We start from the raw sequence: 13,965 nt of genomic DNA, 5'->3' as shown, positions 1-13,965 counted from the left end.
CACTTATATAAATTTGGTTTATAAATTTTACATCCATTTATATATTAGAAAATACTTTATCTTTTAATGATTTATAGAGTTAAAAAAAAAAGTAATGGTTCAATCACATTATTTCTAATATTATTATTTTAATATATTTTTTTATATTATTTAAATTTAAATTTATCCTTTATTATTATACGTATTTATTACAAACCTATCACATCAATAATAATCGTATATAATTGTATAGCAATTCATTTCTTAGTTTGTGAAAGTATCATATCCCAGTGAAAATATGTTCCATGTATGCTATAAATGTAGCCTGACAAGAGCAGATATTGTGAGAAAAAGAGATGGGTCTCAAACAATGGCCTTTGGACAAAATGGAAGGATCCTTCTATCTTTCTCTTTCCTTTTTCATGAGTGTTCTGTTACTGTTTAAGCTCGCAAGAAGGTCGAAACCCAAAACCAATCTGAATCTGCCTCCATCTCCCCCAAAGCTCCCATTCATAGGCAATCTGCATCAGTTTGGCACACTGCCACACCGATCTCTTCGAGACCTCTCTCTCAAATATGGTGATATATTGATGTTTAGGATTTAGGGTTTAGGCACACTGGCACCATATTGATATATTATCCATATTGATATATTATGGCACACTGGCACCATAATATATATAAAATAATACCTTAAATCTAATTTAAAACAAGAGTTAAAGTATCTTTACATCATTACATCTAATTAACAAAGTTAATTATACATTAAAATAATTTTTTCTCAATTAAAGAACTTTTAGATATTTATAATAAAAAAATTGTTGGAATAAATTGTTAATTTTTTTTATTTCATTAGTATGGATTAAAATGTTAAAATATTTTTTTTACATCTCATTATCGTGTAATATTATAATACAATTTATACTGAAAATTCATTTAAAAATAAATATATATAATAACTTATTTCAATAGTAAAAATATTGAAAAATTTTATAGTTTGAATCAATAACAAAAATTAATTTTGTTATATAAAAAAGACGAAGAATATATTTAGTTCTATAATAATATATTATATTTAAAAGAAAATTGTCTACTCTAACATATATGTCTATAATTTGATAGGTTTATTGTGATCCAACAATATTTAATTTTCGTGGACTCACTTCTAGCATTTAATAAATATATATAGTTACAAAGCCAGTTGAAACTATATCAGTCCATTTTCTCTGTCATTTTCATTGTCACTTTCATTGTCTTTATCATATAGGCCTTCAACTTTTATATTAATCATGACATATTTTAGATCTTTGTTCATCAAGTGAATACTTTTCATTTTTCTTTTAATGAAAAGTTAATTATAATTTTAGTCTTTAAAATTTAAGATAATATGATTTATATAATTAAAAGATAGATTTTATTAGGATTAAAAACGGTTAAGCATTATTTTAAATTTAGTCATTGTAAGTGTTAAAAGATAAAAGTTATGGTAATTTTCAAGTTGATAAATAAAAAGAGGCTTTTAGTTTACAATTGAAAATATTTATTTCTTCCTTGACAGATAAATGGGTTGTTAAAAGTTAGATGAAAATTTGATTTGTTATTTTTAGGACATGTTTCTGGGAGGCACTGACACAACTTCATCGGCGTTAGAATGGGCTATGTGTGAGCTTGTGAGAAATCCAATGATAATGAAAAAAGCACAAGAAGAAGTGAGAACAGTTGTAGGCCATAAATCAAAGGTTGAAGAAAGTGATGTTAATAAAATGCAGTACTTAAAGTGCGTGATGAAAGAAACTCTAAGAATACACCCTCCAACTCCTCTTTTGGCTCCTCGAGTAACAAGGTCTGGTGTAAAAGTAAATGGGTACGATATTCCTGAGAAAACAAATGTATATATCAATGCATGGGCAATGCAAATGGATCCTAAATTATGGGAACGTCCTCAAGAGTTTCTGCCAGAGAGATTTGAAAATATTGAAGTTGATTTTAAAATCCAAGAAAACTTCCTGTTTATTCCATTTGGTTTTGGAAGAAGAGGGTGTCCTGGAACGAACTTTGCAATTACTTCAATTGAGTATGTGCTTGCTAATCTTCTTTATTGGTTCGATTGGAAGTTGCCTGGAACTGCTACCGACATTGATATGACCGAGATATTTGGACTTGTTGTCTCAAAGAAACTACCACTGCTCCTTAAACCGACAACCTTTTCATCTTAAGTCAACTTCTACTATATATGATTTTGTTTTCTTCAACTCATTATTGTAACCCATGATTGTTATTCTAGCTACGTATATACGTGTATGTATAATTTGTTATACTCAAGTCTTCATTAGAAACATAATGAAAATCAGTATCAAACAAAAAATAGAATGTTTTAGGAGTTTATACAAATAGTATCAAACAAATAAGAGAAACTAGCCACTAAAAAATAAATGTTGACAAAAAAAATCTAGAACAACATCAATAAATAAAAAAGAATATTAAATGACATATAACGACCTATTTTGCTACTTTTAACCAAAATTCTGGTAAATTCTTCCTATACATTGTTCCCGCACATCTATATTTTTTTTAATTCTTTAAAATTAACAAAATCTCTAATGTACATTAACTTATTTTTAATAAACATACATATAAATAAAAAGATATTAAAAACTCAAGATGAATCAGATAAAATTTTCTATAAAACAAAGTTAGTAAAATGTTACGTTTAAATCACTAAAAAACAAATTCGTATTATCTACAAATTTTTATCCACGGATCTGAGTCCGTAGGTAAATTCAGCATTACCTACGAACAACATTACCTACAGACATTACCCACAGATTCTGAATCCGTAGGTAAATTCAACATTACCTACCAACTATTACCGATAGATCTTATTACCTATCAACTTTTACCTACGAACTCTATTACCTACCAACTTTTACCTACGGATCTCTATTACCTACCAACTATTACCCACGAATCTCTATTACCTACGAACTATCATCTACGAATCTCATTTATCAACCACCTATTATCATAATAATTATATACATAATATTAAAAATATTAATATAATATGAAGAATTATAAAATCATAATTCATAATATTTAATAAAATTAATAATATTTAATAATATTAATAATATTTAATAATATTAATAATATTTAATAATAATTAATAATACTAAGAATATATTATAATTTTAAGAATAATAATTAAAATTTTAAAAATAAAATATATTAACATGACCTACGGACTTGGAGTCAGTGGGTATTACCTATGGACCACAATAGGTGGGTAACTACTGTTTTTCGTAGGTAAATTACTGACGCCCACATTACATACATATTTTTTTCCGTAGGTAATCCGTAGATAATGTTAATTTACTTACGGATTTTGGCTGTTATCTACGGATTTCTTCCGTAGATAAATTGAATATTTCTTGTAGTGAATTGATTTTTATTTTATTTTAAAAGATCTCTTTGATGTTGTTTATTTTTAAATGTTAAAAAAATTTAAATAAGAGTATTAATTTTTTTGAACTAATTTGTGTCACCAAAATATAAGTTAACAATTATTAAATTATTCATCTTTAAATAATGAAAAAGTTGTATAAAATAAAATATAAATATATTTAAAAAATATATTTATTTTTATTATTAGTTTGAGTGAAAATAACGTTTTTTTTAAAAAACATTTAATCATTCTGGAAACCATAAAATCAAGAAAAAAAATCAGCGTAGTACAAAATTAAAAAAAATATCATGTCAACCCTCATGCACACTAAAATGATGCAATTATTCTCTTAAACTGTTCGAAAAAATAAAAGTTTTGTGACTAAGAAAAAAAGTATGTGAGTGAGAATACAACTGAAATTATTAAAAAAAGTGAAATTACATTCTTTTCTAAAATTATTTAAATTTTTAAAAAAAGTTAAAATTGACTTTCCATTATTAATATGGAGGAGCATGATAAGAAGAACTTACTTAGTTTTTGCTACATTCATATAATTATATTTAATTAAACACTGAACAGGTCACGTTTATGTTAGGTAATCGATTAACTTGGATGCTTAATTAAAAAATGAATTTGAATCCTTCGAATATGAAACTCTATAATTTTATAAATAAAGGTCACGTAATTAGTAAACTACTCTTATGGTGACAGCTCATAAAATGGATCCAGTTCGGCAAATTAGTTTGTGTGACTTTATGATTTAGGTCTGATTAAGTTAAAAATAGTGATTAAAATAAAAATATGTTTTTAGTCTGATCCATTCTATCGAATTTTCATATACATTAAGAGGTTTCTTCTTCCTGCACCCTCGTTTTTCTTCTTGTATCCTAACAATTTTGTAAATTCCAAAACTGGTCTTGACCTTTTATTTAAAAAAGGAACTGTGGTGAAGTTTGTTTGACACTGTTCATCTTCTTCATTCATCTTAGATACTAATAGAGGGTCATTTTAGCTGTACGGAACAAGGTGGAGGAGTAGGTCGTTGGCGAAGTGTTGCTTGGTTTCTAGAGGAAAGAATTAATTTTTTTTATGAGCACTGGTGGTTGTGGAGTTTTTATGGTTACTGAAAATTGGGATCCAGGAATGTATTACAGATTCATCAATCGGGAAGTGAATCATTTTGTTTTTTGGATGAGGGGGGTGTTCCGAAAACAATTTTTTCATAAATTGTTGATTTCTAGATTGCTGAATCTAGAAGCCTAGTTTTTGTTACGTATTGGTGGATCCATAATGATTTTTTTGAATTATGGATTGTTGGATCCATAATGAATTGTTTGACTTATGGATTCATGGATTTGAAATTTTTGTGGATTTCATAATCTGGGATTTTTGCGGATTTCATAATCTAGAATGCGAAAAAATAAATATGGATTCTTTATTCCATAAAACTATCAGATTGCATTGTTTGGAATAATACATATGAATTGTGGAAACAAAAATCTGAAGAAAAAGCGGAACTAGAGATTTGAAATTAAAAAATATTACTTACCTTCTTATCCAGGGAACTATAAAGAGAAACCATCATTCTCCCACCAAGTTGTCAAGACACCACCCTAAATCACCAACAAAAACGCAAAATGGAACGACGCTAGGGATGGCAAAGCGGGCCAGCCCGCCCCGCATAAGAGCTGGCCCGCAGGTTTGCGGGCCAGCTCGCGTTCTTTTTTTTAAAAATTAAATATTTATTTTTTTTACATTTTGTTATTAAAAAATTGTCAAATTAAACCTATATATTTATTATTATCAAACCTAATTTTTTTTCCTTCCTTTTCAAATATAGTCAAACATCAAAACATTAAGATAAATATCAAATATCACTATTCTTCCACTTCCAAAACATTAAAAATACCTAATTCCAAAACATTAAACATAAACATTAATTCAAAAACATTAAACATAAACATTATTGACATTCTTCCATTTCAATACCATTGGATGCCACCTTAGTAGAACCTTCATCCACTTATTCATAATTATAATCTTCCCCGTCATTTGCATATATTAAAACAATGACAATTAATTAATTAATTTTTCATAAAAATAATACAATAAAAATAAGATAACTTTTGGCTCAATTGATGGTTTGGTCATGGGTAACTTCTAAAATACCCTCTGCTTACTTCTCCTTCTCTAACTGGTGTCTTGCTCATTTATCGTGTTTGAAATTGATTTAATTGGCATGACCCAGTTTAGGTTGCCCTGCTGCTACTAAGTGTCAATATTTTTTTTGCGGGTTTGTGGGCCAGCCCGCCCCGCCCCGCAACTGGCCCGAGCGGGTTGCGGGCTAATGCGGAGCGGGCTAATGCGGGTTAGCAGGTTGAAAAGATCATTCCGCCCCGCGTTTTTTACCTGCGGACCGCGGGCCGACCCGCACGGCCGGCCCCGCTTTGCCATCCCTAAACGATGCTGCCAAGAGAGGAATGAAGTCCGTGAAGTGTGGCTGTGCAATCTATGCGCAAAGAAAGAATAAAGAAAGAATAAAAGAATAGTGTAGGGCTTAAGTGTATTTAGAGTTTTTAAAAAATAGTAGGGACCGTTTTGTCTTTACAAAACATGATGGGGGTGCAGGAAAAAACATAGGGTGCAGGAAGAACTGCAACATTAAGATTGGGTTGGCCAATAAAATATTGAATTGACCCATTTATCTAAATTAAGATGTATATTGTTATATCATGCATCTAGTTATCAGATAATAAACTTAACATTTTTTTTAATAATGATATACTATAATATTTTTATAAAAATGCTGTAACTCTTCTTTTAATTTTCAATTAGATTAAAGATGGTTGATAGGTCTAATATAGAATCAAATTATGACAAAAAAAATATGATATCATCGCGTTTTATTATTTAATGTGTTTGTTCATGATATCATCACATTGAATTTGATTTTTACAACTTATATAATTAAAAATAGAGTAGCACTTTACAACTTCAGAATCAACTTAAACTTCACAATCTGAATATAGAGACAGTTCTATTAGAAGCAGATTTAACAACAACAACCACAAAAAAAATAACATCATTCACTAGTGCAGAAATGTAAAACAAATGCGGTTATTTTAAATTTACAAATGCGGTCATAGAACTGCATTTGATCAGCACGTATTCGTAAATCTGGCATTTACAAATGCGGTCATAGGACCGCATTCATAAATCACATTTACAAATGCGGTTATTTTAAGTAACCGCATTTGTATATTATTCTGAATGAGGGATGTGGGCTTGGAGTTTAGGATTTATGAATGCGGTCTTGGTAAAACCGCACCGCATTTGTAAATAGTGTTTTTTTTTTTAAGTGCAGTTTGTTTTGTGCAGAAACCATATATTTTAATAACCTGCATAATGATCAAACCCAGCCAGACAAATACAGAAATATAGTAATCAATTGAAATCATCAAAATGTACATTTACAAGTGATCAAATTACATATAATAAAACCACTATTGTTTACCTATGCTAGAGTTATAAAAATTAATGAAATATGTGGACCAAGAATCTCTAACATATGAAATGCCTTCCTCATTCATTGGTGTTTCTTCTGTGAATAACTGCATTGCAAAGTTGACATAAATTAGTTTTTAGATATATATATGTTCAAGAATTATAAAAATGATTTAACATATATAGTACCTCTTTCCAACCAGTTTTAATGTAGTAGCCACACTCATAGCTTCCTGGTTGTTTATTACACTATAATTCAATAAAAAGTAACATGTTAGTATATTGATAAACAATGATAATAGAGAAAGAAAAAAAATTACAAACCTTTACTCTTATGTAGTTCAAATTATTTGAATTGGATTGACCTTTTAGGATGTTATATCCACGCCATGAACTGGTTAATACAAAAAACCTCGTTAGTAGATGGTTAATTAGTAACATACAAAGTTAAGTTTATACTATACTTACGTATCAATGATATCCTTAAATTTTGTGGGAATCTTCTTGTGTAGGGAACAGAACCACACAGCAGTCTTATCAACCATTGATAAGACAAGTAACTGCCAATGATGCCTATATGATCAATGAAAAGAGTTAGTAAATATTTAAAACATGAAATAATAATAATTGATGACATATAATTAAACTTACTCATTAATATAAGGGCATAAATAAATTTGTTTTCCCTCTTTTTCCAGGGTGTTAGTGATGTGATGTATGCTTGAGTCTCAGTTGAGTTTGGTCCAACGGGATTAGTATATGCAGGATCTAAGAATCCATACATATTTTCCTTCCCCTCAGTGATACAGACTCTATGCAAAAACCTACAAGTTTTTAGTTAAAGCATAATCAATAATAATTTAACATAAAGTAAATTGAATAATAGGTAAAGATACTTACATCATAAAAAATTGAATTATACTTATATTGACCTCCTATTTCCCAGATATAAATTCTGATAAATCTGTGTTGTAAATCATCAGTGACAGTTCAGTGTTTATTTGAAAAAATGTATTATCCCACGGAACTGGAAAAGGATCATTGCCAATCTGACTAGCAATGAGACGTAGGGAAGCTATAGGATCGTCAACTGGAACCTCACGCTTCTTTTCCGGACTTGGTGGCTGAAAAGGTTTCTACAAGATAAATGATGACTTTTTACGGCAAGTGCACCGTGTTTGTCAAAAGTAATAATTGTCCCTAAGGACGGATATCGATCCCACAAGGAACAGTGAATTATCGAGTACAATAATCGCTAAATATAAAAACAGAACAATTAAAAGAGTTTTGAATTAATTGTGTTGGCACTGATCAATAAGAAAACAAACAAAGAATTAGTTGTTTCAATTGGAAAAATAAGGATTAGTTTCATCTCTCTCACTCTCAAGTATTTTGATTAGCATGTTAATATTAAGTTCTTTGATTGAAATTGATGCCCGTATAAAAATCATTTATATCGATTCCTCGCATATAAAATCCTTAAGAATGTCCCCTAACTATCGATCCCTCGCATAATTATAAGAACAACTTAGAACGAAGCTCAGACGTTTAATAGCAATTAACATTTCAAGTCTATTCCTAGCACTAAAATATGTTAAGTATTGTTGTTTAGGTCCGAACCCTAAAAATACCTCCCGGTCATATTTAAGATTCTCAATTTGTCACGGAAAATTAAAAGTAAAACAACAATACCAATAATCAATCAAGAACTGAATATTAATATATAAAATATCACCTCAATACATAAGAGTTTGAGTAGATTACTCTCAATCCCAAAGGGTAGAATTAGCCACGCATACTTCTATCACCTTCCATTCTCCCAATTGGGTTACAACTCACTCTATGGTGTTTTCCTCTCAATCTGGCACACTAAGGTTGAGCCTCTAGCCCTCTATTTATCCTAATTTTCTAGGGTTAGGTTGTTTATTGTGTCGCGCTAATGGGCTAAATGATAAAACATAAAAAAAAGGTCCAATCTTCCTTTGCATCTTTTTCCATTCTGGGACCTTCTATCTTTATCTTTTTAGCTCAAATCATTCATCTTTAATCCAAATCTCCAATCTTCCTTAGAAATCTGCAATTAACACCAAATTTGGGAATAAAATACTCTTATTCAAATAAAGATCATAAAAAATGTAAAAATGTATAAATTCATAAATTAGGGATTATTTTATATGTAAATTAGCAATAAATCCTCATAAGTGCCTATATTTTAATATGAAATATTACTGAAATTAGACACTTATCAATAAACAACATTTGTATTAAATTATATGTAATATATAAATATAAATAAAAAATAATATAATGAAACGAAATTATTACATGAGGTTCGGGCATAGATCGAATGAGCTCTCTGGGCCAGGCAACGAATGTCTGAAATGCATCGGCCACAGTGGTTACCTCATCTGAAGGTAGTGGAACACGAGCATCAGGAAATCGTACTATTTCAACTGTTACCTTCGCCACATCAGGGGAGAGAGGAACGTTATGTAAGGTGGTGACGTTTTTATAGACTTTTCCAAGTGCCACCACCCAAGGAAGTTTGCCGCCCACTACCAGTAGCTCACAATCCTCTGTCTGCCCATTGATATCATCCCCTGATGTTGGAAGAGCCGCACAACTCCCCTTTGTGCTCTTGGGAGTGGGACTAACAAGGGGTTCAATCGGCTCAGCACAAACTTGTTGCGATAGAAACTCTTGTCGCATTCGATCATTCTCCTTTTTCATCTCCAGCCACATCAAATCAGTCTCCTTTCTCATCTCCTCCATTATTTCTTCACGTAACTTAGTCTTCAGTTGAGTTTCGTTCTTGGAGGAGGAGGATGGCTGTCGTTTAATTCCGACCCCTTGTCCCGCTGCACGAACACGAACAGAGTGTTCAGGTCGTCCAATTGCTTCAACCAAGATATCGTGACGACCTTCAGCAACAAATTTACCGTCGGATTCCAAAGAATCCTGCAAGAGTACACAAAAATCATATTTTCAATCATTAATATAATTAATGCTTTAAAAAAATGAAAATAACAAAAATAACTTACAATTTTTTCGATTATAACCCCGGATTGCTCAGAACTTGGTGCACTCGACTTTTTAATTCAGGCCCTCTTCCATTTTACATGGCGAAAAGGTGGTGATGGAGGAGAAGTAACCCCTGTTTCCACATTCTCAGCGTCCCCTGTTGAGATTTCTCCTTTTCCACCATCAGTGTTTGCTCAAGTTTTCGATACCCCGAACGAGACATAACGTGCGGGGTAAGATTCTTCAAAGCTATCTCTTGAGCTTTCTTCTGACTATCCTGTCATAATTGAAATAAACAAACTGAAGTAAATAAGATAAACTTATTAATGTTATATAAACAAAAAAGTTACTTCACTTACCATCCAAGCCTCATTTTCACGGCTTTCTCTAAAAAGACGCCATGTCTCTTCATCAATATGTTGGTACTTTAAACATGGATTTTTGTCTTTAAGGTCGCCAAAAATGTATCTCGAAGTCAGTCTTGACTTAAAGGTATGAAATTTGAGTCCGATATTGGATATAATCTTTGATCGAAGCGGTTCCACATCAGGAATTTCAAAGTTTGCCTGCAAAATAACATCAGCAAATTAAAATTAATCAATGAATATTAAAAAGCATTATATCAAAATGTAAAGCTTACCAGAACATCCTCCCAGATCATGTTCCGGTCGACCTCTGACACCTCATCCCATGAATTAATCAGAATGGAGAGCCTCTCACGAGAAACAACTCCAAGATAGCTCATAAACTCATATGCCTTAGGACCAAAAGCCACTCCAGTGTTGACGTCAATGTCAACACGTGTCTTCTCACCAGCAGCACGTCTCAAAGCGAGACGCTTCAATCTAGTAGGTCCTCTGCTGCCTCGTCCGGATCGAGGTTTGATTGGGGTCTGATCGTCATCCATGTCTCTGTTAAAAAAATTAGGTAACAAACATTAGTTAATCTGCATCGAATTAAAATCTTATAAAAATAATACATAAAAATGTAAATAAAAAATGCTTATTTACAGGTTGCATGGAGGTTGAAAGTTCATATGTAAATTCCTTCACTGTGGTCTTTACGGGTTGCATGTACATCATCAACTACATCGTCATCTTTATTAATTATCTTTGGTGTGAATGAACAAGGGTCACCATTTTCAATATCATCTATGGTTTCCCCTTGTTTTTTGCCGTGTAAAACGACATACCAATGTTCTGACGTAGGATCTTTCACGTAGAAAACTTGAGATGCTTGTTGAACCATTATAAATGGCTCATCTCGATACCCTATCTTTCGAAAGTCCACTAGTGTGAATCCTGAATCATCAATTTTAACCCCACTTTTATTGTCAACCCATTTACACTTGAAAACTGGAACGAAAAACTTAGTGTAGTCAATCTCCCATATCTCTTCTATAAACCCATAGTATGCCATTGATCCAAGTACTGGATTTGTATCTTTCGAAGTCGAAAACTGCATTGACTCGGCTTCAAGAGTAACACCATAATTTTGAACTGTACTCTTTTCATCCATGGACTTCGTGTAAAATATACAATTATTCACTTCGTACGCTGTACATGAGATGACATCAAACTTCAATCCAGCAGCCAACCAGGTCAAGGTCTTTGATGCCGTTGAATCCTTGAACACCTCGTCTTTAAACCAAGGCATGAAAGTTCTATTATGTTCCATCAAGACCCATTTATCTGCTTGTCTTGGGTTATTTGCCTTCACAATGGCTTTATGAGCTTCTATGTATGGTACAACTTTATCTGTGTTATTCAATATGTACAAATGTGCTTGCAAGACTTCTGATCGAGATTTGCTTACAATATTCACACCATGTAAACATTTACTTGTAGAACGCCTGTGGTGCCATGAATTAGCTGGAACACCTATTGGATTTGCTTTTGTCATGTACTCTGAACAAAATTCAATACTTTCTTCAGCTATGTACCTTTCAATCATTGAAGCCTCTGGACGATAATGATTTTTCACATAACCTTTCAAAATTTTCATATACCGCTCAACAGGATACATCCATCTTAAGTACACTGGTCCACGCAATCTAACCTCTCTTACTAGATGCACAACTAGATGAACCATGATGTCAAAAAAAGACGGAGGAAAAAACATCTCCAATTCACACAAGATAACAACAATTTCATTTTGAAGTTCATCTAGTTTTGAGGGATCAATGACTTTACAATAGATGGAAGAGAAGAATGAGCACAAACGGGTTATGGTATGTCTAACATTTTTTGGTAAGATCCCACGGATAGCTACCGGCAACAACTGTTGCATCAAGATGTGACAATCATGAGACTTCAACCCAATTAACTTCAAATCTTGCATTGGCACTAGGCTCTTCACATTTGAGGAATGTCCTTGTGGCACTTTCACACCTTTTAGACATTGACAAAAACTAATTTTTTCATCTTTTGACATTGTGTAACAGGCTGGGAGCAAATATGTACGCTTACCCATTTCTATGAGTGCCAACTCGTCGCGTATGTTCATCTCAATCAAATCTAAACGAGCATTTAGACCATCCTTCGTCTTCCCGTTAATGTTAAGAAGTGTACCAATTAAGCTATCACACACATTCTTCTCAACATGCATTACATCTATACAATGTCTGACTTCTAACCTCGACCAGTACGGAAGATCAAAGAAGATTGATTTCTTCTTCCAAATATTTGTCACAGATGACTTTTTTTTTTACTTACCGAAGGTGTGGTCTATGTTATTTACCTTTTCGTAAACCTAAACACCGGTTAATGGAGTTGGTGGACCACTACCCTCTTGGTGTCCATTAAAGGCTTTTTTCAACATCCGGTAAGGATGATGACTTCTAAGAAACCTTCGATGCCGAAGATATATTGTTTTCCTTCCATGTTTCAATTGTTGAGAAGCAGTGTCTTCTTCGCATATTGGACACGCTTTGTGACCCTTAACACTATAACCTGATAAGTTACCATATGCCAGAAAGTCATTGATGGTGCAAAATAACATGGCATGAAGCTTGAAAGTTTCATTAGCAAATCCGTCTAATACTTCGACACCCTGGTCCCACATTAACTTCAAATCTTCAATTAGGGGACTTAGATAAACATCAATATCATTCCCTGGTTGTTTCGGACCGGATATCATCATAGACAACATCATGTATTTTCGCTTCAAGCACAATCCAGGAGGTAAGTTGTAAATAACTAGTAATACAGGCCATGAACTGTGATTTGTACTCATATTACCAAACGGATCCATTCCGTCGGTAGCTAAACCAAGTCGGATATTTCTTGATTCTTTACCAAATTCTGGAAAGTCATCATCAAATTTCTTCCATTGAATAGAATCAGCTGGATGTCGGTACATGCCATCGCATTTCCTCTCATCTGCATGCCATCTAAGATTCTTAGCATCGTTTGGGTTTGCAAACAAACGCTTCATCCTTGGAATGATGAGAAGATACCACATAACCTTCATTGGGGGTCCATGCTTTTCCATGTCATCAATAGAATCATCATCTTTTTGTTTCAACTTATAACGTGATAACCCACACCTCGGACAACTTTTCAACAATTCAAAATCTTTCCGGTATAATATACAATCATTAGGACATGCATGTATCTTTTTGTACTCCATACCCATTGGACAAAGAATCTTTTTGGCCTCCTAATCGTAATTAGGTAGACTATTTCCCTCTGGAAGCATATCCTTCAACAACTGGAGCATTTCCGTGAAGTTTTTATCAATCCATCCGTTTATTGCCTTCAAATTCATCAATCTTAACACCGTCAACAACCGTGTGAAGTTAGTTGATCCAGGATACAAAGGAGTCTCTGCATCTTTTGACATACTTTCATATCCATGCGCTTTTGCAAAACACTCAGCTCCCACATCACGAATCATGTCCTCCAATCGATCATCATCTCCATCATCGTGTACTGCTTCATCCATGGTAGAACCCACATATTCTTCAGTTACGGAAACACGTGGTAAATTTAATAATTCACCATGCCATGTCCAAG

General features: G+C 32.5%; 1 protein-coding gene across 1 annotated transcript; it reads left to right on the top strand.

Annotated features, from left to right (window-relative positions):
- Nucleotides 1-258: 258 nt before the first annotated feature.
- LOC137807923 (phenylacetaldehyde oxime monooxygenase CYP71AN24) lies at nucleotides 259-2,296 on the top strand. Its single transcript, XM_090300159.1, has 3 exons — nucleotides 259-571; nucleotides 1,102-1,108; nucleotides 1,587-2,296. Exons 1-3 carry the CDS (start codon nucleotides 336-338, stop codon nucleotides 2,193-2,195), a joined length of 852 nt encoding a protein of 283 aa, XP_090156285.1. The 5' UTR covers nucleotides 259-335; the 3' UTR covers nucleotides 2,196-2,296.
- Nucleotides 2,297-13,965: the final 11,669 nt, after the last annotated feature.

This window comes from Phaseolus vulgaris, chromosome 3 (genome assembly GCF_051622355.1).
Source record: "Phaseolus vulgaris cultivar YP4 chromosome 3, ASM5162235v1, whole genome shotgun sequence".
Lineage (NCBI taxonomy): Eukaryota > Viridiplantae > Streptophyta > Magnoliopsida > Fabales > Fabaceae > Phaseolus > Phaseolus vulgaris.
Note: the sequence above shows the minus strand (reverse complement) of the source record. Positions and strands in the feature narration are given on the sequence as shown.

Coding starts and splice junctions, on each gene's coding strand:
- LOC137807923 (XM_090300159.1), top strand. CDS start 336: ATGGGTCTCAAACAATGGCCTTTGGACAAAATGGAAGGATCCTTCTAT.